Consider the following 27296-nt stretch of genomic DNA (forward strand, 5'->3'; position numbering starts at 1 on the left):
TGGCTGGAGTCCCCGCCCCGGCGAGGAGGAGGGGCGAAGGGGGCAGGAGGCTTGGTTGAGCCGCAGCTGTTTGTCTGTTCCGCACAGGCTCGGGCCCGACGCGGGAGACGGAGCCCCAGGTACCGAGCTGATGGAGCCCACAAGGGCAGAGGCGGAGGTCCCGAGAGCAGCGCAGCCTGGCCTATGGCCGCACCCGGCCTGCGCCGGGGCCTCGCCGCGGCCGCGTAGCCTCCCGGAGAGGGCAGCAGAGGCTGTCCCGGCAGGCCCAGTGGGCGCCGAGCCTCTGGTCGGGGAGGCGGCTCGGGGTTCGGGCGCGGGGACCCGGCGAGGAGGGAGGAGCTGCGCCGGGAGCCCTGGCAGCCCGGGAGGTGTGGAGGGGTGGGCGCTACGCCCAGCCCCGAGGGATGCCGACGCTCGGTCTCCGGAGTCCAGGGTTCTCAGCCGAGTGCAGGCATTCTTTTCAGGGGAAAGTGACTGTTGAAAGGGGAACTGGGGGCACTCTGGTGTGGCCGAGAGGGATTTGGTCTCAGCGAAGTAAATGACGAATGCATTGCTGAGCTACAAGACCGAAGTAGAGGGAAGTAAAACGGGGCCTGGCATCCGTCCTGGGAACTTCTGGACTGATGGTGAGGGAGGCTCTGCATCTTACCCTCTTGTTCCTTTAGCGGTTAGGTCTGGTGACTTGAAGTTTTTTGGTACTTCGGGAGTAGGGAGCGAAGACAAAGGTAAAATTAGATTTCCCATGGCTCCCGGTAGCTCCAAGTTCAGCTCTCCCTCCCCCCCCCCCCCCCCCCAATACTTGAGTTTGCTCTGGCCTCCTAGCTGGTCTTGTTTTTTTGTTTTGTTTTGTTTTCCTACTTCATGTACTATGAAAGAACTAAGGAAAATTCGGAGATGCTTTGCTCAATCTTTCCCACTTCATAATGTGGTCTGCGGTGACCTAACTTTTACCTAGAATTGAGGAACTCTGTCATCTGTGTGGAAAGGAGCTTAGCGATCCCCAGCCATTTAAAAAAAAAATGGACCATGTTCGTTGAAACTTCTGTGAGACTTTAACTTAGGCATTTTCTAGATACTTAGTGGTCTCCAGGCCAGGAACTGTGAGCTGATACCCCTGAGGGAATTTGGGGAAAGAGTTAAGAATTACCTCCCAGGAGGCCGGCATCATCTTTTTTTCTTTGTCCATTTATTCAGGAGCCACTTCTTGTGTGATTAGTCAGTTAGGCCAAATCCTGGGATACTTAGAAAGATGAATTACAGAGAATGAAGATGTCCTTAAAAATGTTCTGTGTGTGTGTGTGTGTGTGTGTGTGTGTGTGTGTATATGTGTATGTGTGTATGCCTGTGTGAGCCACAGTGCATATGTGGCAGTCAGAGGACAACCTGTGAATGTTGAGTTCTCAGGCTTGTCAGCCTAGAACAGGCATTATTAGTGGCAAACAAATGGGAGTCCCCTCTTCCCGCACACATACATACACACACATACACATAAAGGGAGGGGTTTACTGACCTGTCAAATTTCCTATAGATTGGACCCTATTGGTATTGGTTTCTGTCTTAGGGCCCTTTCTCTTTTCTTTCTGTACTAATGCTATGTATCACTGCATTATTTCTTCTTCTTCTTCTTCTTCTTCTTCTTCTTCTTCTTCTTCTTCTTCTTCTTCTTCTTCTTTTTTCTTCGAAACAGGGTTTCTCTGCATTATTTCTTCTTCTTCTTCTTCTCCTCCTCCTCCTCCTCCTCCTCCTCCTCCTCCTCTTCTTCTTCTTCTTCTTCTTCTTCTTCTTCTTCTTCTTCTTTTTTCTTCGAAACAGGGTTTCTCTGCGTAGCCTTGGCTGTCCTGGAATCACTCTGTAAACCAGGCTGGCCTCGAACTCACAGAGATCTGCCTGCCTCCGCCTCCGGAGTGCTGGGATTAAAGGTGTGCGCCACCACTGCACAGCCTCCTTTTTTTCTAAATATTTAATTTTTATGGGTGCATATGTGTTCCAAGGTGCATGCATCATGCAGGAGTCCTTAGAAGGTCAGAGGAAGTGTTGGAGTCCCTGGAACTGGAGTTAAAGACAATTATAAGCTGCCACATGGGTGCTGGGAACAACCACTGAGCTGTCTCTAACTTGTGTCACTACATCTCTTAATTACCAAAGCAATATATACACATATTAAAGTGTGTAGGCTGCATGGAAATGAATGAGATCTGAGTCCTTCCACACATAGCTTATTTCACTGAGGACAGCCACAGTAAACAGTTTGCCACCAAAGACAGAGTTTCCACATTCTCACTAAACCCTGTTTTCATCCTTTCAACTGTGTTCTCCTCTTGTATGATACTCTCTGATTCACTGTGTCCCTTTTGCTCTTCATCTTGTCTTCTATCGCATGCAGAACAAGCATGGGGTTGTGCCGTGTGTTATCATCTGCCTTCCTCAGTACACAGTCACACGGTTGTGCACTGGGTAGCCTAGAAACTGCCCGAATCCATGAACAAAAATTTTATGGGCAGGAAAGAAACATAAAGGGAAGTAATTTTGTTTAGGATAGTTATTAGCATCTCCACTAGAAAAAGGAATCTGGAACGCTCCTCTTCATGCAGGTATTTACAATATTTGACTATCTCTTCCTTCTCTCAGGGAGAGAGTGGAGGTTCCAGAAGAGGGTCTTGTACCTGGCTTGATACAGTGGCCCAAGAAGTCCCATATTGCCCCAAATTTGAAGTTGGCCTTTTCGACTTTTCGAAGGTCTCTAATATGCTCATGGTACAGTGCCTAGCAAACACCTCAATTCAGTCTCTGCCCCAGCTTTTCTCACCTACACAGCCAGTCCTGGAGAAAACTATTGGCAAGTGTGTTCATCCTCTTTAAGCCCCCTGATCATACCCTGACTGTTCTGTGTCCCTTCGTGGGGTTTGTGTTTTATACCTTCTCCTTAAAGCATCCTTTCAAGAAAAGATCTGGAAGCTGGGTATTCTGAGTACTTGCCTTTGAGTCCAGCATTCAGGAGGCTGAAGCAAGGCCCTGAGTTCAAGGCCAGGCTAAGCTACAAGCAGGCACTGTTTCAAACACTATGACTACTGCCCAAAAGATTTTTTAAAAAATCTAGGATCTAGGATTGTAGCCTAGTGGTAGAACGTATGATTAGCATTTACCAGATTCTGTATACAGAGAGAGTAAGAACAGAGGTTGTATCTAGGAATTGTTAAGTTTAACATAATAAATAATTCGCGGCTGCAGAGATGGCTCAGTGGTTAAGAGCAGTGGTTGCTCTTCCAGAGGACCTGGGTTCAGTTCCCGGCACCCATGTGGCAGCTCAGAACTGTCTGTAACTCCAGTTCCAGGGGATCTGACATCTTCACACAGATATACATGCAGGCAAAACACCAATGCATATAAAATAAGATTATTTATTTATTTTTGGGGTTTTCAAGACAGGATCTCTCTATGTAGCCTTGGCTGTCCTGGACTTGCATTGTAGACCAGGCTGGCCCCAAACTCGCAGGAGATACACCTGCCTCTGCCTCCTGAGTGCTGGGATTAAAGGCATGCGCCACCACACCTGGCTAAAATAAGATTTTTTAAAAAGATGTAAATAATTCATAGTGACTTAAAATATCATTTCCCAAAATCACCAAAGGCTTTTGTGTATTTAGGGAGCTAAAGTGGACTTAGCAATGTAGAACTTCAAACATAGGCCTGGAGTCACAACAGTGTATTTGGAGAAGAGGGCTTTCTTGCTGCCCTTGCACTCACACCCTCTGTCGCCTGGTGCTGTGCGGGGGTGCAGGGTGCTCCTTCACGGTTGGCTTGTCTGTGTTGGTGTATGTTCGGCTCCTGTGATGGGGCATAGATTGGACAGGAGAAGCAACAGGCACCTCCCACTCCTAAGACATTTCAGGGGGGAAGGGATCAGTGGTGCAGCTTGTGCAGCATGTGTGAAGCCACGTGTAACTGAAGTGCGAAGTGGTGAACACACGGAAGTGCGTGGCCCTCACAGAGGAAGGATGCTGTAAAAGCTGTACATATATCCTCCTTCCTCCCAAGAGTCACCAGGAGAGGAAAGTACAGGTCTCTGGGCTAGAGTGTAGCTTTGGTGTAGGGCTTGCAGATCCCTGCCTGTGTCGGGTGCAGCTTCCATCTCTAAAGTGTTTCTCAAAGCCCAGGGTGATGACGCCAAAGCTTTAAAAAAACTGCTTAACATCACCTAAAGCCTCAGCGTTGTTTTTAGGCACTAGGAGTTGCCTCAGCGTTACAGAGCCACACTGGGTGTGACTAGGCCATGTGAGACATAGTAACAGTGACAGGAAGGGCAGTTAGCCCATATCGGTTACAACAGTCCATCTGTCCAAGGGTGATCACCAAGCCCCTCGGAAGAGAGCTGCTCTGAAGCCGGGAAGGAGGAGCTCCTAACCCTCGCGAGGCCTGTGCAGGTGGCTCTGAGAGGGAGGAGTAGGTGCTGAGGATCTCGGGATCACTGAGGTATAAGAACACTGCTCTGAAGGTTTATTTATTTATACTTTTGCTTCTTTTCAAGACAAGATTTCTCTGTATAGCCTTGGCTGCCCTAGACTCACTTTATAAACCAGGCTGGCCTCAAACTCACAGCGACCCACCTGCCTCTGCCTCCCTGAGTGTTGGGACTAAAGGCGTGCGACACCACGCCTGGCTTCTGAAGGTTTATGATTACATAAATTTTGAAAATCCCACTTTTTGAGAAGTTACTGTTGTACACGCTTATGTAGCATGTATATTGCTGTATATATTATTTCCCTATATATACATACATGTATGTATACAGTAAAGAATTAATACAGTGAAATACAGCATGCTAGCCAAGCCCTCTCCTGAGCTGTATTTCCAGCTCTTGTTTCACTTTTTCTTTCCTTCCTGGTTTTTTGGGTTTTTTTGACACAGGGTTTCTCTGTGTATCCTTGACTGCCCTGGACTCACTCTGTAGACCAGGCTGGCCTTGAACTCACAGCCATCCCCCTGCCTCCTGAGTGCTGGCTGTCAGTCTTGCTCCTAGGTGGCTTTTCCTTAGACTCCAGCAGGGATGAATGTCGCTGTAGTTAGAAGACAGTTTTGTAGTCTCCAGGGACATTGACACTCAGTTGTAGTCTCCCAGGGACATTGACACTCAGTTGCTCTAAGTTTGGGGTTTTCTCGGCAGACAAATGAAGGCATTCTAATCTTTCCCGGGCCAATAATAGGGAGTTAGTCCTGCCATGCTGAGAAGCGATAAGCATGCTTTTTGCCTTTTGGAGGAACAGGGGGAGGATGGGGGAGCTAGAACTCTACAGCCAGTGACTCACTGGATGGAATGGAGCCAAGGCGGTGAGCTACGTGCGCAGCCCTCAGGTGAAGACTGCCGTGAGAGGAACTGAAGGTGTGTGCTGGCTTCTGTGCCGCCTTCCTTTAGTAAATCTCACATTAGCTCCAAAGCCCACCAGGCCCTACACATTGCCAGGCTCCCTTTCGCCAGCCATGCAGACAGGGCTTATTGGAGGCCCTGCTGGAGAGGAGGGCAGTCCTGTACTCACTGCAGCTGAGGCCCCACATGGGCTCTCTCCAGTACGCACGCATGTTTGTATTTTGTACCCCCTCCAAAGTTAAGCATTTCCTGATTCCTTGAGAAGTGCAGTGACGGGCTAGGGAGATGGCTCAGTGGGGAACATGCTTTTGAAGACCTGATTTTGATCCCTAAAACCCATGTGGGGGGAAAATTGTCACATAACTTGAAATCCAAGCACAATGCCTTTAGTCCCAGCACACAAGTACAGTGGCGCCTCGGGCGAGGTGCCTTTAATCGCAGCATTCAGGAGGCAGAGGCAGGCAAGTCTGCGTTTGAAGCCAGCCTGGTCTACAGAGTGATTTTCAGGTGAGCCAGGGCTGCGTAGAGAAGCCGTGTCTTCAGTGACAACAGAAAGGATAGAAGCTGGGTGTGGTGGCTCACCCCTCTAATCCCAGCTTCTGGGCTGCCAAAACAGGAGGTTCACCCCAACTGTGAGACCGGCTTGTCTCCAGTAATCTTCAAACCAAAGTGGAGGGAGGACACATAGGGGAGGTAGTGTGTGTCTGTAGTCCCAGCACACAGGAGGACACATAGGGGAGGTAGTGTGTGTCTGTAGTCCCAGCACACAGGAGGACACATGGGGAGGTAGTGTGTGTCTGTAGTCCCAGCACACAGGAGGACACATGGGGAGGTAGTGTGTGTCTGTAGTCCCAGCACACAGGAGGACACATGGGGAGGTAGTGTGTGTCTGTAGTCCCAGCACACAGGAGGACACATGGGGAGGTAGTGTGTGTCTGTAGTCCCAGCACACAGGAGGACACATGGGGAGGTAGTGTGTGTCTGTAGTCCCAGCACACAGGAGGACACATGGGGAGGTAGTGTGTGTCTGTAGTCCCAGCACACAGGAGGACACATGGGGAGGTAGTGTGTGTCTGTAGTCCCAGCACACAGGAGGACACATGGGGAGGTAGTGTGTGTCTGTAGTCCCAGCACACAGGAGGACACATAGGGGAGGTAGTGTGTGTCTGTAGTCCCAGCACACAGGAGGCAAAAGCAAAAGCATTGTGAGTTGAAGACCAGCCCAGCATACACAGCCACAGCGAAACATTTTTTTTTTAAAGGAAGGTGGGAAAGCAAGCATAATAATATAAAAGAGGCAGAAATACTGTTTAGCTGGCTAGACTTAGTGCCTGACAAATTGGCTAATTTTATGAGCCTCAGTTTTCTCACCTATAAGTGGAAGTGGACCACCCAACATGGATTGGCTCTTATCTGGCTTACTGGGCAGTGCGTGGAGGCCATGGACCCGGAGCCCTGTTAGACAGATGATTAGACTTAGTGTTAATGCACTGAAGCAAGTCAGGGGGTCCTGAGGATGCAGTGTTGCTCCAGTTGGGACTGACATGTACTGTGAAGTGGTGCTCGGAGAACGTCATTCTCTGTTCCTGGCCAGTGAGCTGACCTGTGGACAACACCTCAGTCCTCCCAAATTAATGGATACTGCATAAGCCAGTCCTGTCTTTGGAGCTTCCAGTTGGTTGGTTTTTGGGTTTTGTTCCTCTTTGTGATAGCCCAAAGACTCCTTTTGTAGACCAGGCTAGCCTCAAACTCAGAGAGAATCCGCCTGACTGCCTCTCGAGTGCTGGGATTAAAGGTGTGCAACACCAGGCTGAGCTGCAGCTGCCCTTTCTTCTTGGTCCTTTTTTTTTTTTTTTCTTTTTTTTCCTCTCCAAGACAGGCTTGCTCTGTGTAGCCTTTGCTGTCCTGGACTTGGTTTGTAGACCAGGCTGGCCTTGAATTCACAGAAATGTGCCTGCCTCTGCCTCCCGAGTGCTGGGATTAAAGATGTGTGCCACCATGCCCGGCTTCTTTGTCTTTCTGTGTAACCTTGGCTGAGCTAGTACTTAGTAGACCAGGTTGACTCTCAAATTCTAATTTTTCCAGACAAGGTCTCACTATGTAGCCTTGACTGGCCTGTAACTCACAGAGATCTACCTGTCTCTGCCTCACCATTGCTGGAATTACAGGTCTGTACCATCACACTGTGCCTTTTTAAATCTGTGATGATCCTTTTGCCTCTGCCTCCTGAGTATTGGGGATATTTTGTTTTGTTTAGACAGGCTCTCGCTCACCAACTTGGCCTTGACCTGCCGCAGTCCTGGGATTATCTGCTTGGCCCAGTAGGCCCTGTTGAGCTGCACTTCTCAGGAAGCTAAATTTGACTGCTTCTCTTCTAAAAGTGTGAAAGGGAGGAATGCCCTTCCTTGCCTCTTCTGGCCTCAGGTTTGAAGCTGATAATGATAACACCTGCTGCATTGCCTTTGAGACCTTGAGAGCCTGTTTGGAGGTTCTAGCAGGCAGCACACCCCCTTGACTAAAGAACAGGCCTCTCTCTGTTCTGTACAAGGGACTCACCTTTAACTCTGCAGAAGGAAGGTGACACCCAACTAGCCAGCCACAGCCAGATCACTGTTACTTTTTTTATTTGCCTTTAAATGGATCATTTTCCCATTGTCAACAGCTAGAAATGGTGGTGTGGGCCTGTGATCTCAGGAGTCTGAGGTGGGGCAATTTGGGCTGCATAAGACCCCCACCCAAGCTGGGCATTGGTGGTGCACACCTTCAGACCCGGCACTCGGGAGGTGGGGCCAGGCGGATCTCTGTGAGTTCCAGGCCAGCCTGGTCTACAAAGTGAGTCCAGGACAGCCAAGGCTACACAGAGAAACCCTGTCTTGGAAAAAAAAAAAAAAAAAAAAAAGACACCCACCCAAAACCATAGGTGGGAGATAGCTGAGCAGTTATGAGCACTTAACTGCTCTTGCAGAGGACCCAAGATCATTTCCATGTTTGTAGAGAGCTCACCATCATCTAGAACTCCAGTACTGAAGGATTTGATGCCCTTTTTTGGCTTCCAACATTCCCAGGAATACACATGGTGCACAAACATGCAGATAAGCAAGACACTGAAATGCATAAAAAGAAAATATTAAAAAGCCAGACATGGTGGTGGCATGCCTTTAATCCCAGCACTGGACTGCACGCGGGTGGGCAGATGGGACAGACACAGATCTCTGTGAATTTGAGACCAGCCTGGTGTACGTAGTTCTACCTAGGCTATCCAGGGCTACAGAATGAGACCTTGTCAACAACAACAGCAGCAGCATTTCACGAGAGTAAGAAAGGAATCAATTGAATTGATGGTGGAGCCCAATGACTGTAGTCCCAGCACTTGGGAAGTAGAAGAGAGGATTGTGAGTTCAAATTCAACCAGGGTTACTTGTGGCCCTTACCATAAAAAACAAAGGTGGGGGTGGGGGGTGCACACCTTTAATCCCAGCACGCAGGAGGCAGAGGCAGGCAGAGCTCTGAGTTTGCAACCAGCCTGGTCTACAGAGCAAGTTCTAGGTCAGCCAAGGCTACACAGAGTAACTTGGTGGGTTCAGTAGGGGGGAGCGGACACCTAAAAAAGGTAATGTGTGTGCATGGGTGTGTGTGTGTGTGTGTGTGTGCGCGCGTGCGTGCGTGCATGTATGTGCAGTTGAGTGCAGATGGCCATGGGGCATTGGATCACCTGGAACTAGTGTTACAGGGCTGGGAGCCACCTAACATGGGTGACAAGAGCTGAGCTTGGCCGACGACGCAGTGGCGCACACCTATGGTGGCAGCACTGGGAGGCAGAGGCAGACTGGTCTCTGTGAGTTCAAGGCCAGGATAGCCAAGGCTACACAGAGAAATCCTGTCTCCAAAAACCAAAAAAAAGTTTAACCTTTACTTTTGTTTTATGTGTATGAGTGTTCTGTCTGCATGTGTGTCTGTGCACCATATGTGTGCAGTGCCCTCGGAGACCAGAGAGGGGTGTTGGGTTCCCTAGGACTGTAGTTACAAAGCATGATGATATTAATGATGAAGGTTTATAGGTTTTGTTACTCATCAGTTACAGTGAACAGCAAAGCAGAGCAGAGCAGATTGCTAAGGTCCTATAAAGAAATGAAAGGTGGTCTTTTCTAATCCAGTAGTTTCTAAATTCCAACAACACAAGGTTGTTTAGAAGCAAAAAAATGTGCTGACCAGTTTCTCCCCAACCCCTGCTGTGACCCAGGGTTAATGTGTCCGGCTGTGACTATGAGAATCCAGTCCGTCCCCACCTGTGTTTCCATAGTTTTAAAAAGCAACATTGAGGCTTACTGTCCTTCCCCTTGGAAGGTATTCTTTCAAATAGTATGAGGGAGTGACCAGGGACCTCAAATGGTGTGTGTGTCTCAGTGTGTGTGTTGGGGGGATATGTCACCTACACATACCACTCTTGGGATATATATGTCGGCTTTATGTGTTTTTAATTTGTGTGTGTGTGCAAGTGCATATAGGTCAGAAGGCAACCGTGGGAGTTGGTTCTCCTGCGGCTATGGGCAAGTGTCTACTGAGCCATCTTACCAATCTGATTTAATTTTTATTTTATTCATTATTTATGTGGGTATAAACATATGCATGATGTGTGTGAGCGGGAGGGCCACGATTCACAGAGATCAAAGACAACTTTGGGGAGTTAGTTCTCTCCTTCCACGGGGGGTTCCGCGGGTGGTGGCACCAAGGCTTGTGTGGCAAGCACTTTGGCCCACTGAGCCATCTCTCTGGCCACCTGTTTTGAACTTTAGACCTAAGGCCCCTTTCTTTTTCTGCGAGGCACTGTATGTGAAGTGCTCCAGGGTATGTTTTCAGAAATGACTCATCCTCGGGTGCTTGGTTTGTTTTCAAGACAGGGTTTGCTGTGAAGTCTTGTCTAGCCTCGAACTAGCTCTGTAGGCCAGGTGGCCTTGAACTCACAGAAATCCACCTGCCTCTGACTCTCAAAGGAGTGTATCATCACCACCTGGCCAGATACCTTTCTTTTTCTCCCTCTCCTCTCCCCTCCCCCCACAGAGTTTCTCTGTGTAGCCTTGCTTCTAAAATAAAACTTAAAGAACAAACCAGTTGAGTGCAAGCAAGTTAAGAGACACGTCAACCGATTTTCATTGTATGAGCATCAGCTTCATTACAGTCCTCATTCAGACTTCTCAAATAGGCAACGTGTGTGTGCTGGAAAATGCTGTAATTGTCTTTGTTATGGTAAAGCCTATAGTTAGACAAAACCAAAATACTTAATGAATTAAATGTCTTCAGATGTGAAAAGAGCTGAAGTTGACAGAGAAGTAAAAATAATACAATAGTCAGATCAAGGTTAAGAACCAGCCCTCAGCAGGGCATGGTGGCACACATACCTTTAATCCTAGGGAGGCAGAGGCAGGTGCATCTCTGAGTTGGAGGCCAGCCTGGTCTACAAAGAGTCCACGACATCCAGACCTACCCAGAGAAACCCTTTCTCAAAAAAACAAAACAAGTCAAATTATTCTGATTCTAATAGTTTTCAGATTTCTTGAACAATTGTGTGTGGTATGTGTCCATATGTGTAGATGTTTACACATATACAGGTAGAAGCCACACGAGTTTGGAATTTGCTGTATAGACCAGGCTGGTCTCCAACTCAGAGAGCCACCTGCCTCCGCCTCCTGAGTGTGCAGCAGCACACCCAGCCAGAATGTAAGTCTTCAGAAGAGCTGTGATGAGGAGGGCAGCAAGACAGCTCAGCAGGCAGAGCCAGGCAGCCTGAGCTCACTCCCTGGAGCTGTGTGGTGGGAGAGCAAACTCATGCAAACTGCCTCTGGTCTACACACAGATGCACATAAAAGGCTTTTCATGGTGCTGTGTGTCAGGACTATTAGGACTGTTGGCACAGAGTGCCCAGGGCACAGTAATTTGTCATTCCTGTCATTTCCCTCTCAGTCCTCTGCTAACTTACTTTTTCTTTTTTGATTTTTGAGGCAGGGTTTCTCTGTGTAGCCTTGGCTGTTCTGGACTCACTATGTAGACCAGGCTGGGCTTAAGCTCACAGAGATCCGCCTGCCCCTACCTCCTGAGTGCTGGGGTTACAGATAAGCACCAGCACACTTGCTGTGTACCACCTCACTACTGAAGGTCAGCTGTGTGTGACCTCTCAGTGTTGGGTAACTAATCACCAGAGCGCAGCTTTCAGGACAAGGAAATGAAGAGGCTCTGCTCTTGTTCTAAAGAGCGACTGCGCACACCTGTAACCACACCACTCACAGTAATGGCAGGGCTCCTCTGGTCTGTGCGGTGAGTTCCAGGACAGCCACTACTATGCAGTGAGATGCTGTCTCAGAAAACCAAAGTAAAGGGGCTGGAGAGATGGCTCAGAGGTTAAGAGCACTGACTGTTCTTCCAGGGAACCTGAGTTCAGTTCCCAGCAACCACATGGTGGCTCACAACCATTTATAAAGTGATCTGGTGCCCTCTTCTGGCCTGCAGTGTGTATATGCAGGCAGAGCACTGTATTCATGATAATAAATAAATCTTTAAAAAAAAGAAAAAGAAAACTAAAGTAAGCTGGGCAGCGGGTGTGTGTGGCCTTCAGTTCTAGCACTTGGGGGAGGGGACATGAAGGCCGCAGGACCAGGAGTTCAGGTCACTCTGTAAAGCAACCTCATTGAATATGGTGGTTCCTGCTCTAATCCTAGCACTTGAGAGGCTGAGGCAGGAGTCCAAAGCCAACCTGGGCTAGAGGTCAAAGATTTTAGACCATCTCATAAAAACAAAACAAACAAAAAAAATGTTAAAAGTTAAAAAAAAGACTGCACTTTCAATGGACCTGTGTCTAATTTTATCTTTTTTTTTTTTTTCCTACAGGACTGCTGAGGCCTGGAAGTCCCTCCCCTTCCCCTTCCCCCTTTGCCGCTTTGTGGCATCCCCCTCCCTCTACCCTCCTACTTTGATACCCTGGCTATGACTAGCAGAAGCACAGCCAGGCCCAATGGGCAGCCCCAGGCCAGCAAGATATGCCAGTTCAAATTGGTCCTGCTGGGAGAGTCTGCGGTGGGGAAGTCCAGCTTGGTGTTACGGTTTGTCAAAGGGCAGTTCCACGAGTACCAGGAAAGTACCATTGGAGGTGAGTGTGCCTAGTAGGAAGGTTCAGTGCTTAGTAGGGCTTCAAAGGGACATCTGTGACTTAATTGTGGAACTGGCTTTCACTACCAGTAGAAACTGCAGCAAGATCAGGTGTTCAAGGTCATCCTTAACATAGAGTTTTAGGCCAGCTTGGCCTACATGAGGCCCTGTTACAATTTTAAAAAAGGAAAAAACAATCAGAGCCGGTCCAGGTGGCCCACACCTTTAATCCCAGCACTCGGGAGGCAGAGCCAGGTGGATCTCTATGAATTTGAGGCCAGCCTGGTCTACAAAGTGAGTCCAGGACAGCCAAGGCTACACAGAGAAACCCTGTCTCTGAAACCAACAACAAAAATCAGGCAAAGCATGGTGGTGTGTGCATTTAATCCCAGCACTCTGGAAGCAGAAAGAAGCAGGTCTCTGTGTGTTTGAGGCCAGCCTGGGCTCCATAGTGAGTTCCAGATAGCCAGGGCTATGTAGAGAGAACCTGCCTAAATAGATAAATCAATCAAAGTAAGTTAAAAGTAAAAGCTGGGCCTGCTGCCTCTAATTGCAGTTCAAGGCTGAGAGTTTTTACTTTTTCACGTAATCCTGAAACAGGTCCAAAAAAATCAGATTTCCAACTTGGTACCAGGAGGAGTAACGGTGGTTTTTTTGTTTGGTTGGTTTTGGTTTTTGGTTTTTTGAGACAGGGTTTCTCTGTGTAGCCCTGGCTGTCCTGGACTCACTTTTGTAGACCAGGCTGGCCTCGAACTCACAGCGATCCGCCTGCCTCCTGAGTGCTGGGATTAAAGGTGTGCGCCACCATGCCCAGCTGTAAGGCTTTCTTATGAGAGGTCCTTTATGGGCTGGAGAGATGGCTCAGCCATTAAAGGCTAGGCTCACAACCAAAAATATGAGAGGTCCTTTACTACTGTTTTTATGTTCATCTTGTATATGTGGGTGTTTGGCCTGCATCTGTGTCTGACTGGTGCTCCAAGAGGCCAGAAGAGGGTGCTGAGTCTCCTGAAACTGGAGTGATAGATGGTTGTGAACCATGCAGTGGGTGCTGGGAATGGAACCCACGTCCTCTGGAAGATCAGCCAGTGCTCCTAACCCGTAAGCCATCTTTCCACCACCCACCAGTCCCCGTACCTCGCCCGTACTTTGGATTAATGCCAAGAAAGAAGGTAGCAAAAAAGGAACAGGCAAATGCTGCTATGGACTGTATAAGTTTCAGGTCAGCCTGGACCACAGAGTGAGACTCCCTTTCAGAGGAGAAAAAGAGTCGTCATAATACTTCTGTTTCCAAGAGGCAAAAAGTCAGTTCTTTATACTTTTCCATTTCTGTCTCAGTGAAGTTCCATTGAGTGACATCACAAACAGATAAAAGTTAGAGTGGTGATGGGAGTGGTATGTGCCTTTAATCTCAGGAGGCAGGAGGCAGAGGCAGGAATGAGTTCCAGGACAGCGAGGGCTACACAGAGAAAGCCTGTCTTCAAAACAAACAAACAAACAAAAGCAAGTGAGGCGGTTCTATCCTAACATGGGAACATACTGGGAGCTAAGGCAGGAAGACTACTTCAAGTTCTGGGTTAGCCCAAAGCTACCTAGCAAGACCCTCTCTCCAAAAAACAACACCCAGGGACCGGAGAGATGGCTGAGAAGTTAAAGGCACACACTGATTTTGCAGGGACACACATGCACCCAAGTTTGGTTCTGAGCAAGCCGCCTCAGGTGGCCTGCACCCACCTGTTACTCCGGCTCCAGGAGGGATCGGGCACCTCTGGCCTCACTAGCACTACCCACACAATACTTGTAATTTTTGATAATAATATAAATATTTTAAAAACAAATAGATACATAAATAAATAAAAAATGTAAAACACAATACTCAGGGCCAATGACAGAGGCCTGTAATTTTAGCTACTTGGTAGGCTAAGGCAGGAGGATCCAAGTTCAAAGCTTACATGTGCTACAGAGTGAGTTCCAGATCAGTCTGTATTACAAATAAGACCCTGACTAAAGAAAAGAAGTGGGGGGCTGGAGAGATGGCTCAGTGGTTAAGAACACTGTCTGTTCTTCCAGGGGCCCTGAGTTCAATTCCCAGCAACCACATGGTGGCTCACAACCATCTATAATGAGATCTAGTATCTTCGTCTGATGTACAGATGTATATGGAGGCAGAACACTGTGTATGTAATAAATAGATAAATAAATATTAAAAAAAAAAAAAGAAAGAAAAGAAGTGGAAGGATAGCTCAGTAGGTAGAGGAACTGTACCATGCTGAAGGCGGCGTGTTCCCTGTCCCACCCCAACAGTGGTTCCTAATCAGGTATGTAATCAGGTGACTCTTGATAAGCCCACATCCGCCCTAGGTGTGCCAGGGCCTTTCAGTACCGTGTACTTAATGTCCTTCCTTAAGACTATTAAATCCTTCCCACTCTCGGTATTTTGAGACAGGCAGGGTTTCTCTGTGTAACCAAGGCTACTACATAGGGCGTCCCGGAACTCTCATTGTAGACCAGGCTGTCCTCGAACTCACAGAGATCCACCTCATCTGCCCCCCAGAGTTGCTGGGATTAAAGGTGTGCGCCCACCACCACCTGGCATGCCCCATCACTTTTATTTAATAACCTTGCTTACGTCTGAATTGAAATCTTTTCTAAAGAATATTCCTGAGGATGCTGGGGAGATGGCTCAGTGGTTAGGGGAGCTTGCTGCGCTTTCAGAGGACCCGAGTTCCCAGTGTCCAGCTCCGGCGGGTCCCTGTAATCCCCACTCCAGGGCTCCCACATCTCTTCTGGCTTCTATAGGCATCTGCATTCACATGCATATACTCACACACAGGCCCACAAATAAATGGTAATATTTCTTTCTTAAAAAGAAATAAAAATTGCCATTTAATAGAAGTGGTGTCCCAGCCCTGCTGTCTAGCTTCAGGCCCTGTGGGCTTGATTGTGACAGGGACTAGAGTAGCCTTGTTTTCCGGGTGCTAGAACTACAGCTGCGTCCTGCCCTGACAAGCTTCTCATTTCTTGAGTTTCTGTTTTTATTACTTACATAACGGTTTGTTTGTTTGTTTGTTTTTCGAGACAGGGTTTCTCTGTGTGTCCTTGCCTGTCTTGGACTCATTTTGTAGACCAGGCTGGCCTTGAACTCACAGCGATCCACCTGCCTCTGCCTCCCGAGTGGTGGGATTAAAGGCGTGCGCCACCACACCCAGCAACTTTTTTATATATAACTCATTATTTATACAGCTCTGCCTGCATGTACACCTGCATCCCAGAAGAGGGCACAGATGGCTGTGAACCACTATGTGGGTGCTGGGAATTGAACTCAGGACCTCTGGAAGAACAATGTTCTTAACCTCTGAGCCATCTCTCCAGCCCTCTTTTTATTTCTTATATGTTTTTTGTACATGTATGTATGTGTGAGGGTGTTGGATCCCTGGAGCTGGAGTTATAGTTGTGAGCTGCCTTGTGGGTGCTGGGAATTGAACCCCAGGCCTTTGGGAGAGCAGCCAGTGTCTTAACTTCTGAGCCATCTCTCCGGCTCGTTATTTAACTTTTATGTGTGTTTGTGCGCCCTGTTTGCCTGGTGCGCCCTGAGGCTGGACGAGGACGTTGGATCCCTGGAAGTGGAGTTGCGTGTTGTGAGCACCTGTGGGTGTCGGGATAAACTCTGGCAGAGCAACAAGCGCTCTTGGCTCCCGAGCCAGCTCCTGATTCCTGATGTGGCTTCTGCCTAATACTTACTGCTGCTGGCTCTTTCCTTTTTTCTTTTCTTTCTTTCAAGGCAGGGTTTCTCTGTGTTTAGCCCTGGCTGTCCTGGAACTCACTCTAGACCAAGCTGGCCTTGAACTCAGATCTGCCCGCTTCTGCATCCTGAGTATGGCGCCCGCTGGCTCTGAGACTCTTTCTTAGGTGAATAAACAAATAAACCCAAGGTCTCACTTGGTCCAGGCTGGCCTCAAACTTGCTAAATAGCTAAGTATGACCTTGAACTCCTGAGCCTCCTGCCTCTGCACACAAAAGTTCAGAGGCCATCTTGGTCCTGTTCCACTATTTACATGAGAGCCTGCAGTCGATGGGCCTAGAGGCAACTGGTCTTAGAGTTGGCAGAGGTGATTTGAAGGGGAGTGGGGTCTTCCCATCCATCCTCCCACTTACATCTTCATTTTCTTCTTCATAGCGGCCTTCCTCACCCAGTCTGTGTGTCTAGATGACACAACAGTCAAGTTTGAAATCTGGGACACAGCTGGCCAAGAGCGATACCACAGCTTAGCCCCCATGTACTACAGGGGTGCCCAGGCTGCAATTGTGGTTTATGACATTACTAATCAGGTGAGTGGTCTGAGGAGGCTGTGTTTTGAGATGTATCTATAGAAATTAAATTATGTGGAGAGAGGAAACTGGCTCTTGAAGTAGCAAAATAAAACATGCCAAGTACGCTTCCAAGCACTCAGGCAGACCAAGTGGATTGTGGGAGACTGTGACGTCAGCGAGGAGGGGGGTGATGACTGTGGGGCAGCACTCACTTCAGCCCGCACGCTCTCTCATTCTTTCCTAGGAAACATTTGCCCGGGCAAAGACCTGGGTGAAGGAGTTGCAGCGACAAGCCAGCCCAAGCATCGTGATTGCCTTGGCGGGGAACAAAGCTGACCTTGCCAGCAAGCGCACGGTGGAATATGAAGTAAGGCGGCCCGGCCCCCAGCGCTCCGCTTCATGCGTGACCCTGACTGTCTCCTTCCCTAGTTGTACGCCGTGTTAGATACGGCAACACTGTGGCCAGATGGCAGCAGGAGATTTTAGAGGAATCAGAAGAAACTTCCAGATGAGAGGGGTAGGGAAATACCAGCTATAGGGTGGGAGCCAGGGTGAAAACAGGAAGTGGGCAACAGTTAGGTTTGAGGTAAGCAGCAACTGTTGATATGCCAAAACCCAGAGATTGCTATCAGTTCACCTTCTCCACAGTCACGATTCCTTACACTGGGGAGTGGTTCCAGGTGTAAAGGCCTTGTGTGGCAAGTGTGAAGACTTGGGATTCCCAGCACCCACAGCAAAAAGGCACAGTAAGGTTGCACATGCCTGCATTCTCGGTGCCCGCAGTGTGGACACAGGAGTGTCCCAGGGGCTTGCTAAAACAGTGAGTTCCAAGTCAGTGAGAGAGGTTATCCTGAAAGAAGTCAGGTGGCCGGGCGGTGGTGGCGCACTCTTTAATCCCAGCACTTTGGAGGCAGAGGCAGGGGGATCTCTGTGAGTTCAAGCCTGGTCTACAGAGCGAATTCTAGGACAGCCAGTGCTGCAGAGAGAAACCCTGTCTTGAAAAAAAACAAAAGAAAAGGCAGAAAGGTGGGGGCTGGTGGTGCAAGCCTAGGGGCCTGAGTTCATTCTCTGGACTCCACGGAGATGAAAGGAGAGGCCAGACCTCATCATTGACTCTGGCCTGCATCAGCACACGCACACACAATACATGGAGCAAAGTAAACCAGGTGAAGAGGAATTAAGAAAGCTACCCGAAGTCAGCCCGCAGCCTGTCCATGCATGCATGTTCACACAGACTCCTGGGGTCTGTTTGTTGTGCTGACTGGACATGGGCTTATATACTTTTTGGGTTTTTTTGAGACAGGGTTTCTCTGTGTGGCCTTGGCTGTTCTGGACTCACTTGTAGACCAGGCTGGCCTTGAACTCACAGCAATCCACCTGCCTCTGCCTCCCAAGTGCTGGGATTAAAGGCGTGCGCCACCACTGCCCGGCTTGGACATCAGCTTATCTTGGGGGAAATCTTATTACCTTATTATGGGTTCAGAGCCAACTAGTACAAAAGAGCACTAAGAGGAGAGAAGTCCAGAGTGCTGCTCGGAGTAACACGACAGTACTGCTCATCTCTCTAGGAGGCTCAGGCGTATGCAGATGACAACAGCTTATTGTTCATGGAGACGTCAGCGAAGACCGCCATGAACGTGAATGACCTCTTCCTGGCGATAGGTAAGGTCACAGCGTCTGAGGTCATCCTGTTTCTCCGTGTCTGTAAGTAATTCCTGGGGCTGGCGAGGTAGGTCAGGGTAGAGTTCCTGCATAAGAGAGGGAAGGCCCAAGGTTCGGTTCCCCAGCACTGCAAAGGAGCAAAACACAGAAACCTTAAACCTGAAGTTGTAACCTAGCACCTGTGCAGCCAGAACACAAGTGTGAGGCTAACTGCGTAAGTACGAGGCCAGGGGTTCTCAACCTTCCTGATGCTGCGGCCCTTTAGTACAGCTGCTCATGTGTGGTGGCCCCAGCCATAAAGGTATTTCGGTGCTGCTTCATAACTGTAGTTTGAATCATAGTGTAAATGTGTGGTATGTGACCCCAAAGGGATCATGACCCCAGGTTGAGAGCCACTGCTACTCTGTAGCTGAGCGTGGTGGCACACACCTTTAATCTCTGCACTCAGGAGGCAAAGGCCAATGGATCTCTTGTGAGTTTGAGGCTAGCCTGGCCTATATAATGAATTCCTGAACAGCCAAAGAAACCCTGTCGTGGGGCGGGGGGGGGGGGGGGCAGATGAAAAATATAGCCAGGGGCTGGAGAGAAGGCTCAGAGGTTAAGAGCACTGGCCGCTCCTCAAGAGGTCCTGAGTTCAGCTGGGCAGTGGTGGTGCACGCCTTTAATCCCAGCACTCAGGAGGCAGAAGCAGGCGGATCTCTGAATTCGAGGCCAGCCTGGGCTACAAAGTGAGTCCAGGACAGTGAAGGGTACACACAGAAACCCTGTCTCAAAAAACCAAAGCCAGAATGAAAAAAAAAAAAAAGAAAGAAATGTCCTGAGTTCAATTCCCAGCACCCAAATGGTGGCTCACAATCTATCTATAATAAGATTTGGTACCCTTTTCTGACATGCAGGTATACATGCAGGCAGAACACTGTATACATAATAAATAAATCTTTTTTTAAAAAAGAAAAGAAAGAAAAATACATCCAGGGATAGCTATGTATTGAGACTTGCTCAAAACAAAACAAAACAGGCAAAATAAAAAACAAACTCTGTACCCTGGCGTGGTAGTGCATACAAAACTATCTGACCAGTTAGGGCACTGCGCTGAAACAAAAAGATGCAGCCTAAGCTATCAGGATTGGGCGAAGCACAACTTGGGAAATGGAGCCAAGAGGATCAAGGTCATCTTTGCCTATTTAGCAAGTCTGAAGCCAACCTAAGCTACATAAGACCTGGCTCCAATAAAAAAACAAAGAAGTGGGCTGGAGAGATGCCTCAGTGATTTAGAGTACACACTGAGCCGGGCGTGGTGGCGCACGCCTTTAATCCCAGCACTCGGGAGGCAGAGGCAGGTGGATCGTTGTGAGTTTGAGGCCAGCCTGGTCTACAAAGTGAGTCTAGGACAGCCAAGGCTACACAGAAAAACAAAATAAACAAAAAAGTACACACTGCTCTTGTAGAGGGCCCACGTTTGGTTCCTAGTACCCATATGAGGTGGCTCACAACCAGCCACCTGCAACTCCAGCTCCAGGGGTATGACAGCTGTGCTCTGACTGCACCTGCATCCATGTGCTCATTACCCACTCTTACACACATACTTAAGAGTTTAAAAAAAAAAAGTTCAAAACAGAATAAAGAAAGTAAAAAAACAAAAGTGGTGTGCACCTGCAATCCTACCATTTGGGAGGCTGAGACGAGAGATCAAGAGTTTGAAGTTAATCTGGACTACAGAGTGAGAGAAACCAAGGTCAGGGGTTTTTGTTGTTTTTGAGGTTTTTTGTTGTTGTTGTTGTTGTTTGGGGTTTTTTGTTTGTTTTCAGTTTTCAAGACAGGGTTTCCCTGTGTAGCCTTGGCTGTCCTGGACTCACTCTGTAGACCAGGCTGGCCTCGAACTCACAGCAATCCACCTGCCTCTGCCTCCCGAGTGCTGGGATTAAAGGCACCACCACACCCAGCAAGGTCAGGGTTTAAAGTGTGGGTTCCGTCCCCACCACCATCAAAATGCCCTTCTGTGACTTCCGTCCGTTGGTGGCTTTAGCTCCCTGTGTTCCGTGAGACTTACAAATACTTGTGCCCTCCTCAGATCATTATCGTAATCTTCCTGTTCTCCCCCTCAGTAGTCTTTTTGGGGTGGGAGGGTTATGAGTAAAACCTACCATGCTTTGTTCTGTTTTGTTTTTAGCAAAGAAGTTGCCAAAGAGCGAACCCCAGAACCTGGGGGGTGCAGCAGGCCGAGGTCGGGGCGTGGATCTCCATGAGCAGTCCCAGCAGAACAAGAGCCAGTGTTGTAGCAACTGAGGGGTGGCTAGCAGCAGACATGTATGGAGTTAGCAGGAGAGCTAAGAAAAGACCTCCATCCCCACCCTCAGCACACAGCCCCCATGGTAACGGCACACGGAGCCCTGGCTGCCAAGGGCTGCCTCCTGACAGCTCGTCATGGCCCTTTCTAAGGCTTCAGCAACCAACACCAGGCAGCTGTTGCCACTACTACACCCTGCTCTGGGGTTTGGGGTCAGATCTCCCCAGGACCTTCCTTCCAAAACAGACTTCCTTCACTTCCTATTCTAGGTGCAAGACAGTGACTCCTCATCATTACCACCCCACCCCACCCCCGTGTTCTTCCCAGGGTTTCAGAGCAGACGGTGTCTCCTGCCTCCTCCTGCCGCCGCCTCCCCCTCATCACTCCCTGTTCCTCCTCTTCCCAAGATGATGAAGTGTAAGCCCAGGCACTGAGGAGGCCATGCACCCGTAGTTACCTTAGGGCCTGCGGGAGAGGAGGGCTCGGAACAGGAGGGAGGAAGGGAACCTTTATTTTTCCTTTTATTTACCTGGTAGGGGTTTGTGAAACACTGTAGCACCCGAGAGGTGGACTTGGGCAGGGTGTCCTAGGTAGGAGTGAGAATAAGGCGGCAAGCAGGCAGGCACCAAGTGGGACTTGGATAAAGGCCGAGTGCAGTGTCGTCTGTGGCTCTGGAACTCATCCCAAGGCTCTTTTCCCTCACCCAGCCTCTTGGTAGTTCTCCCCACCTCCTCACCCCCACTCCAGCGTGGGGATTGGACCTCAGAATGCTCCAAAGAATCTTCACTGGTTGCCTGCACCATTAGCTCTGCTGTGATCTTCCTGGGGGAGGTACCAGTTTCTGACACCATCCTCTGATCTATACATAGGCATCCCTCTGCCCTGGGCCTTGAGATGGCCTTAGCCCCAGACACCATGCCCCTGCAGTTTGCACTTTAATTGATGGTAGCTCAGTCAAGATACATGTTGTATGGGGGTTTTGATTGATTTACCTGTCCTTCAACCTTCTTAATTAAATGGAATCTACAATAAGGTTTGGGGAGCACTATGAAAACAGTAACAGTGGCGGCTGCTCACAGCCAGTCTGCACTGCTCGCCTCCTCTGACTGGCTCCTGCCTCTGTTCTTGGGTACAGGTTTGTCTGAGCAGCTGGGGGGTGGCCTCAACAGCAGGGGCCGCGGTGGCAAGCGAAGGGCAGGAGGAGGAGTGTGCTATCTTCCAGGGCTCCCGTTCACTTGGTTATCTTACCGTGTCTTTTCTACTTCCCTGTAAATACGTGTAGCCTTTATTCTTCATTGTACAGTGTGTTCTGCCTCTTGTTTCCCATTAGGCCTCTTTTCTCCTGTTAATATGTTGGGTTTAGTTTCTCCTCCTTCATCCCCCCTCACTCTTACTTAATCCATGGACCACTAGGGACTCCTACCACAGAGGCCACGTGTCCTGTGACAGGGGCAGCTGGAACTGAAGGTGCCTCACAACTGCCTTGTACCATCAGAGGGATTTGTTCCTTCCTATGTCTCTGGCCTCTCTGTGTTCTTCATTAGGTGTTTGAGGGTATCTGTGGGAAGCCATCAAGGCAAGAGGGAGCTCAGTATTTTAGCCAGAGTTTGGGGGAAATTTGAAGACAACAGAAAAGACCACAGTACCGTGGAGTTGAGCCTTCGCACCCCTTTGGCTTACAGACTGCCTCCTGTTGAGAACAGCTGAGGAACACATGAGGCCGAGCCCCTCACGAGGCTGAGCCCCTCGAGGACCCGGCGTAGGTTCTTCCTTCCCCAGGGGCAGCCTTAGTTCTCACAGCCCTGAAACACGCATTTCCAACTTTACTTCCCTAGACCCCAATAGTCTCCCAAAGCATCCTTTTACCCATGGAAAAATTGAGACTGACTCTAAGTCTTAGAAATTGAATTCTGTCTCTGCAAAAGTGAAGATGTTTTACTGCCTTGGGGCTGGGAAACCATTTCCCTAGGCTCCCCCCCCCCCATCCCCTTAGGAACAGTGTTGGCCTTGGTTCCTGGACCTGTCTCCGCCTTCCCTCCACTCCACTCCTTCCAGCTCTTCTGCCTTCATTTGAGCTCTTGTGGGTTTTGTTCTCTCCCCGCCCTCCCTGTAGGCTTAACTTCCTTAACAATTTTACTTCATTATGAACTTACTAAACAAGCCTATCTCCCTTACAACCCGACTAGCCTAGATAAGAGGAAAAGGAGATTAAGGAAAACAAGAATGAAACCTGGTGTCAGTTCTTAGGAACAGTTCTCCTGGCTAGCAGTCCCACCCACCAAAGTTGCTGCTGGAACCTGGAGCAACCGGAACCTGAAGCCTCAGCCAGAGTCCAAAGCCTTGAAGCCTTCTCTAGAGAGCTCCTCGAAGTGGAGTGATGAGCAGCCAAAAGCCAAGTCCCAACCAAAAGCTTCAAGCCCCTGTTTTGGGCTCATATATGTATCCTCTCAGTCTGTTCAAGGATGGTTTTCAGCTGGCATCGCTCAAGTGCACCCCCCCCCCCCCCAAGTGTTCCGACTTCTAAGTGGTAAACATCCTGCTCTCATCCCCATCCCACACTTGGGATCAAAACAAAACCAGGTTTCTCTTCTGTACTCTCCCCTGTTATCTTTTTCTTTTGATCAATTTTTAAGAGGAGGGCTTATCTTTTTTGCCTTTATATATTTTTTTCCCTAAGAAAGTGTTTGCCTTTCTTTCACGCTCCTAACATAACAATCGTGGTAACAGAATGCAACTGCTGATTTATCGATGTATTTAATGTAAGTAAAAAAGAAAAAAAAAGTGCATCCGACTGTTGCTTTGTTTTTGCTGTTTGTCTGCCTGAAACTAAAAAATGGGAAGGGCCATGAGGCCTCCAGCACCCCTTCCCTGCGTCTTGGCACCTCATTATTTTCTCTAGCTAGTTGAAGAATCAATTTGGAAAATAACCCTTATTTTGTTTCTTTTTGTTTTGTTTTTTGTAAACTCCTGCTCATAGACATAGATGACCTATCAAATATGACTGTTTTATCTTTGTGTGTGGTGCTCTGGTCTGTGGATCTCTTGAGCCATTAAGACTGGAAAGAGAAATGGCATATCTAAAGTATTGCAAGCAACATGCAAATTTTTTTTTTTTTTTGCATTTTCCTAGGACTCATTTGTATATTAGTTTCTGAACTGGATCCATAACATTAAGATTAGAAACAAGAAAAAAGATGCTGAGGGGATGGCTCAGCGGTTTAAAGCACTTGTACTTGCAGACGACCTGGGTTCCGTAACTACCACCCACATGGTGGCTCACAGCCATCCACAGCTCGAATTCCAGGCTCCCTGATGTCTTCTGGCCTCCATAGGCACCAGGTGTGCACATGCTGGAAAAGCCCTCATACATACAAGTGAATCTTAAAAGGGATAAGAACAGCCAGGTACAGTGACACTTGCCTGTAATCACAGCTACTTAGGGTGGCTGAAGCTGTGAGAGTGTGTTTAAAGGCATCCTGAATGTTAGCAAGACTGTTTCTAAAAAAGAAAAAGAAATTACTGATTAACTTTGACCAAGTAGCTCTTACCCCAACAAAAAAAGGCTTGCGCCACCACACCCTGCTAGTTCTGTTTCTTACTCTACTTGACTTGAAGTCCTTCTATCTGTCAGTCTAAAGGGGGTTGGCACACACAATAGGAAAAACATGAGTCGCTATTGGAGCTAGGGCCTTCCCGGCCGTCCCCTAACTCACCAGCCTTCATCAAATTAGTGCTGCTTAAGCCACCACCTCTGAAATGAAGGACATGAAGTCTGAGGCAGCTGTGGCCTACACCCAGCATTCCGAGCTCTCTGGCCATTTGGGCTACAGGAGATGCCAGCTCCATAAAACAAAACTGGGTGGCCTTAGTAGGTGGGGGACGAAGTCGGCCAGTCCCAGCCTCCTGTACTGTGACACCAGCTGAAACTTCTTAGCAACACGGCCCAGCGGTGGTGGCGCACACCTTTAATCCCAGTACTAGGGAGGCAGAAGCAGGCTGATCGCTGTGAATTCGAGGCCAGCCTGGTCTACAGAGTGAGTCCAGGACAGCCAGGGCTACACAGAAACCCTGTCTTGATAACAAAAAACAAAAAGCAACAGGACGATGTACACAAAAGCTGCAAACCTTTCCGTTTCCGAAAGCGTCCCCCTTTCACTGTAATTTCCCTTTCTGGGCACACTGCCCTGCTTGAGGTCCTTGGCTTGACTCCTCACAAAAATTCTGGCTGGAGAACTAAAAGGGAAAAGATGTTTCGAATGTAAAGTTTTGCTGTAAATTGATAGGACTGTAGCTCAACCGTCTGGTCTCTAGAGGGCAGTCTATGAATGTTTGTTCCCGGAGCACGGGCAAAGCGTGTAATTTTCAGATAAAGAGTAATAACGGCTGGGCATGGTTTAATCCCAGCACCCGGGAGGCAGAGGCAGGCGGATCGCTGTGAGTTTGAAGCCAGCCTGGTCTACAAAGAGAATCCAGGACAGTCAGGACTACACAGAGAGACCCTGTCTCGGAAAACTTAAGAGTAATAACGAATTTTTCTATTAGTGTCCTTTACTGATATACCAGACTATAATGTTTATAGTTTTGTTAAATTTCCATTTTTCGTGTTTTAAAAGATGCCTTTTTCTTCTTTACGCAAAATTTAAAAGATGATTTTTATTAAGGACTGGTTATGGTGGTGCACTCGAGGTAGACGCAGGCGGATCTGTGAGTTCCTGGCCAGTCCCGTCTACAAACTACATACTAAGACCTTGTCTCAAAATGAATAAAAGATAGTTTCTCAGTGTCGCTGGTTTTGCACTTCAGAAATCCACTCTGCCAATCTTTGAGCCACTATTTTTAGGCATAATTTCTGCTGTTTATTATCCCTGGCCTTGCTTTCCCTAAAACACAAGTAGGGCTCAACAGTTACAATACTAAGAACAAATGCTGACGCGCGGGACATACCCGCAGGACCGGAGTGGGGGGACTGTCCCGGGGAAACTTACTTTGGTCCCCATCCTCGCGGCCCCCTTTGGAGCCCTGGTTACCCTCCGCCGCCTCGGTGCCGGGCTTTGGTCCGGACTGCGGTCCCTAGGAGGTAAAGGCCTGCACGAGCCCGCAGCGGACGACGCCCCGCCCCCTTGTCCCCCCTGGGCCCGCCCCTTCCCCCTCCCCACCCACCCACCCCCTTCACCACCAACCGAGGCTTCGGCGACAGCAGCCAGTCCCGGTCTGGAGCAGCGGAGAAGCCAGGGACCAATAGCTGCGGCTTGGGCTAGGAGAGTGAGGTCGCCTGCACGGGCCGTGACGTCACGGCCGAGCCCCGCCCCGCCCCTCCGCTCCGAGAGCTCTCGCCCCGCGCGGGGCGAGTGGAATTGTTCCGCGGCCGACATCCAGCGGGGTAAGGAAACTGCGCCCTACCGACGGACCGGGAAGGAGGGTGGGAGAGGAGGGAGGGCAGCGGTGGGACCAACGGGGCCGGTGAGGCTCCAAATCTTAGGGGTAGCAAAAGGACCGGTACCTCCATTTACGATGTCTGGGTGGGTGCTCCTGGGATCGCAGGCTGCGGGTCTGTCCGAATTCTGGACATACACACCCTCCTACCTAAAGTGTCCGGAAAGTAAGGAGCTTGCTTGCACCGTGTAGCGGCTTTTCGGTATCTATCAGGCCACCCACACACAACCCCAAACCTAGGGCCCGGTTGGTAGAAGCGGGTTGCTAAAAATTAAGGGTTGGCAGGAAGGCTCTCCGTGGCCCAGGCGCTAAGAGGAGAAGAATTCGCTCCTTTTCCCATCTTCCTTCCTTCCCTAATCCGTAAGAGCTCCTCCTCAAGCATCTCGGCAATCAGCTGCTTCTTATTTCTCTCCACTTTGACCCTCCCGGGTCAGAGAGGCACCAGATTGTGAGGAAGACACTGCTGCAGGACAGAGGGCAGAAAAAGTAACTTCCTTCTGTAGCCTGACACCCTGGCCATTGACTCCGCTGGGTTTGCTGAAATCATCACAGACTACAAGGTCAGGGTGGAGACCGAGTTTGGGTGCCGTTCTCAGGTGGGGTATTTATTTTAGAGGAGTGGAGGGAGAGAAGAGGAAAGGCCTGGGTGAGTGTTATTGCTTGTTTACACTTCATATCAGTTCCTCTGGGAAGAAATGAGGATACAAGTTCTGGGAGGCCTGCTGTGTTGCTGCTCCGCGGGAGCTAGTTAACAAGACCTGCTTTTACAAACCCAAGGCAGTTTGCTCCTAGGATTTGGGCTCCTTCAGCCCGCTAGGCTGCCTCTACCTCTCGCCTGTGCTCTCATCAGTCACCCTTTAGAAGTAATTACAAACTGGGGGGGTAGGGATTTAGCTCAGTGGAGGAGCTATAACATTCTCAGAGTCTTAGGTTCAGTAACCATCGTCATTTAAAAAAAAAAAAAAGAGTGGCAAACCTGTATCTGTCATCTAGTCCCTTGGCCTGGGGCACTGTTCTTTCAGGAAGCCTCTGTACCTTTCCACCCCACCCCCACCCCATTACATACAGCCTGCCTCTGAAGTGCCCCAAGCTTACTCTTTTTGTTGT

The 27296-nt window shown here is 49.1% G+C and overlaps 2 protein-coding genes and 1 long non-coding RNA gene across 5 annotated transcripts in view; 2 read left to right on the plus strand and 1 right to left on the minus strand.

The window, feature by feature from the left end:
* On the plus strand, window positions 1-23540 carry RAB5B (RAB5B, member RAS oncogene family). Its single transcript, XM_084758602.1, has 6 exons — window positions 1-119; window positions 12242-12500; window positions 16674-16825; window positions 17052-17174; window positions 18376-18469; window positions 20640-23540. The coding sequence occupies exons 2-6, from the start codon at window positions 12338-12340 to the stop codon at window positions 20753-20755; spliced, it is 648 nt and encodes a 215-aa protein (XP_084614728.1). The 5' UTR covers window positions 1-119; window positions 12242-12337; the 3' UTR covers window positions 20756-23540.
* LOC311584356 lies at window positions 23382-26617 on the minus strand. Its single transcript, XR_014774828.1, has 4 exons — window positions 26257-26617; window positions 25742-25826; window positions 24882-24989; window positions 23382-24254 (listed from the first exon to the last, which is right to left on the minus strand). It is a non-coding gene; the product is annotated as an uncharacterized lncRNA (long non-coding RNA).
* The window catches only part of SUOX (sulfite oxidase), a 4303-nt gene continuing 2952 nt past the window's right edge, over window positions 25946-27296 (plus strand). Inside the window, exons 1-2 of one of the 3 annotated variants that reach the window (XM_084758519.1) lie at window positions 25946-26136; window positions 26624-26749. The gene's annotated coding sequence lies outside the window, so the exon portion shown is untranslated. Of the gene's footprint in view, window positions 26137-26215; window positions 26238-26623; window positions 26750-27296 lie in introns of those variants that run through there. The other 2 variants (XM_084758518.1, XM_084758520.1) reach the window with 2 other exon arrangements.

This window comes from Acomys minous (assembly GCF_964271855.1).
Source record: "Acomys minous genome assembly, chromosome: 15".
In the NCBI taxonomy this organism is placed as follows: Eukaryota; Metazoa; Chordata; class Mammalia; order Rodentia; family Muridae; genus Acomys; species Acomys minous.

Coding starts and splice junctions, on each gene's coding strand:
- RAB5B (XM_084758602.1), top strand. CDS start 12,338: ATGACTAGCAGAAGCACAGCCAGGCCCAATGGGCAGCCCCAGGCCAGC. Junction 17,175..18,375: donor AGCGCACGGTGGAATATGAA/GTAAGGCGGCCC, acceptor TCATCTCTCTAG/GAGGCTCAGGCGTATGCAGA. Junction 18,470..20,639: donor TGACCTCTTCCTGGCGATAG/GTAAGGTCACAG, acceptor TTTTGTTTTTAG/CAAAGAAGTTGCCAAAGAGC.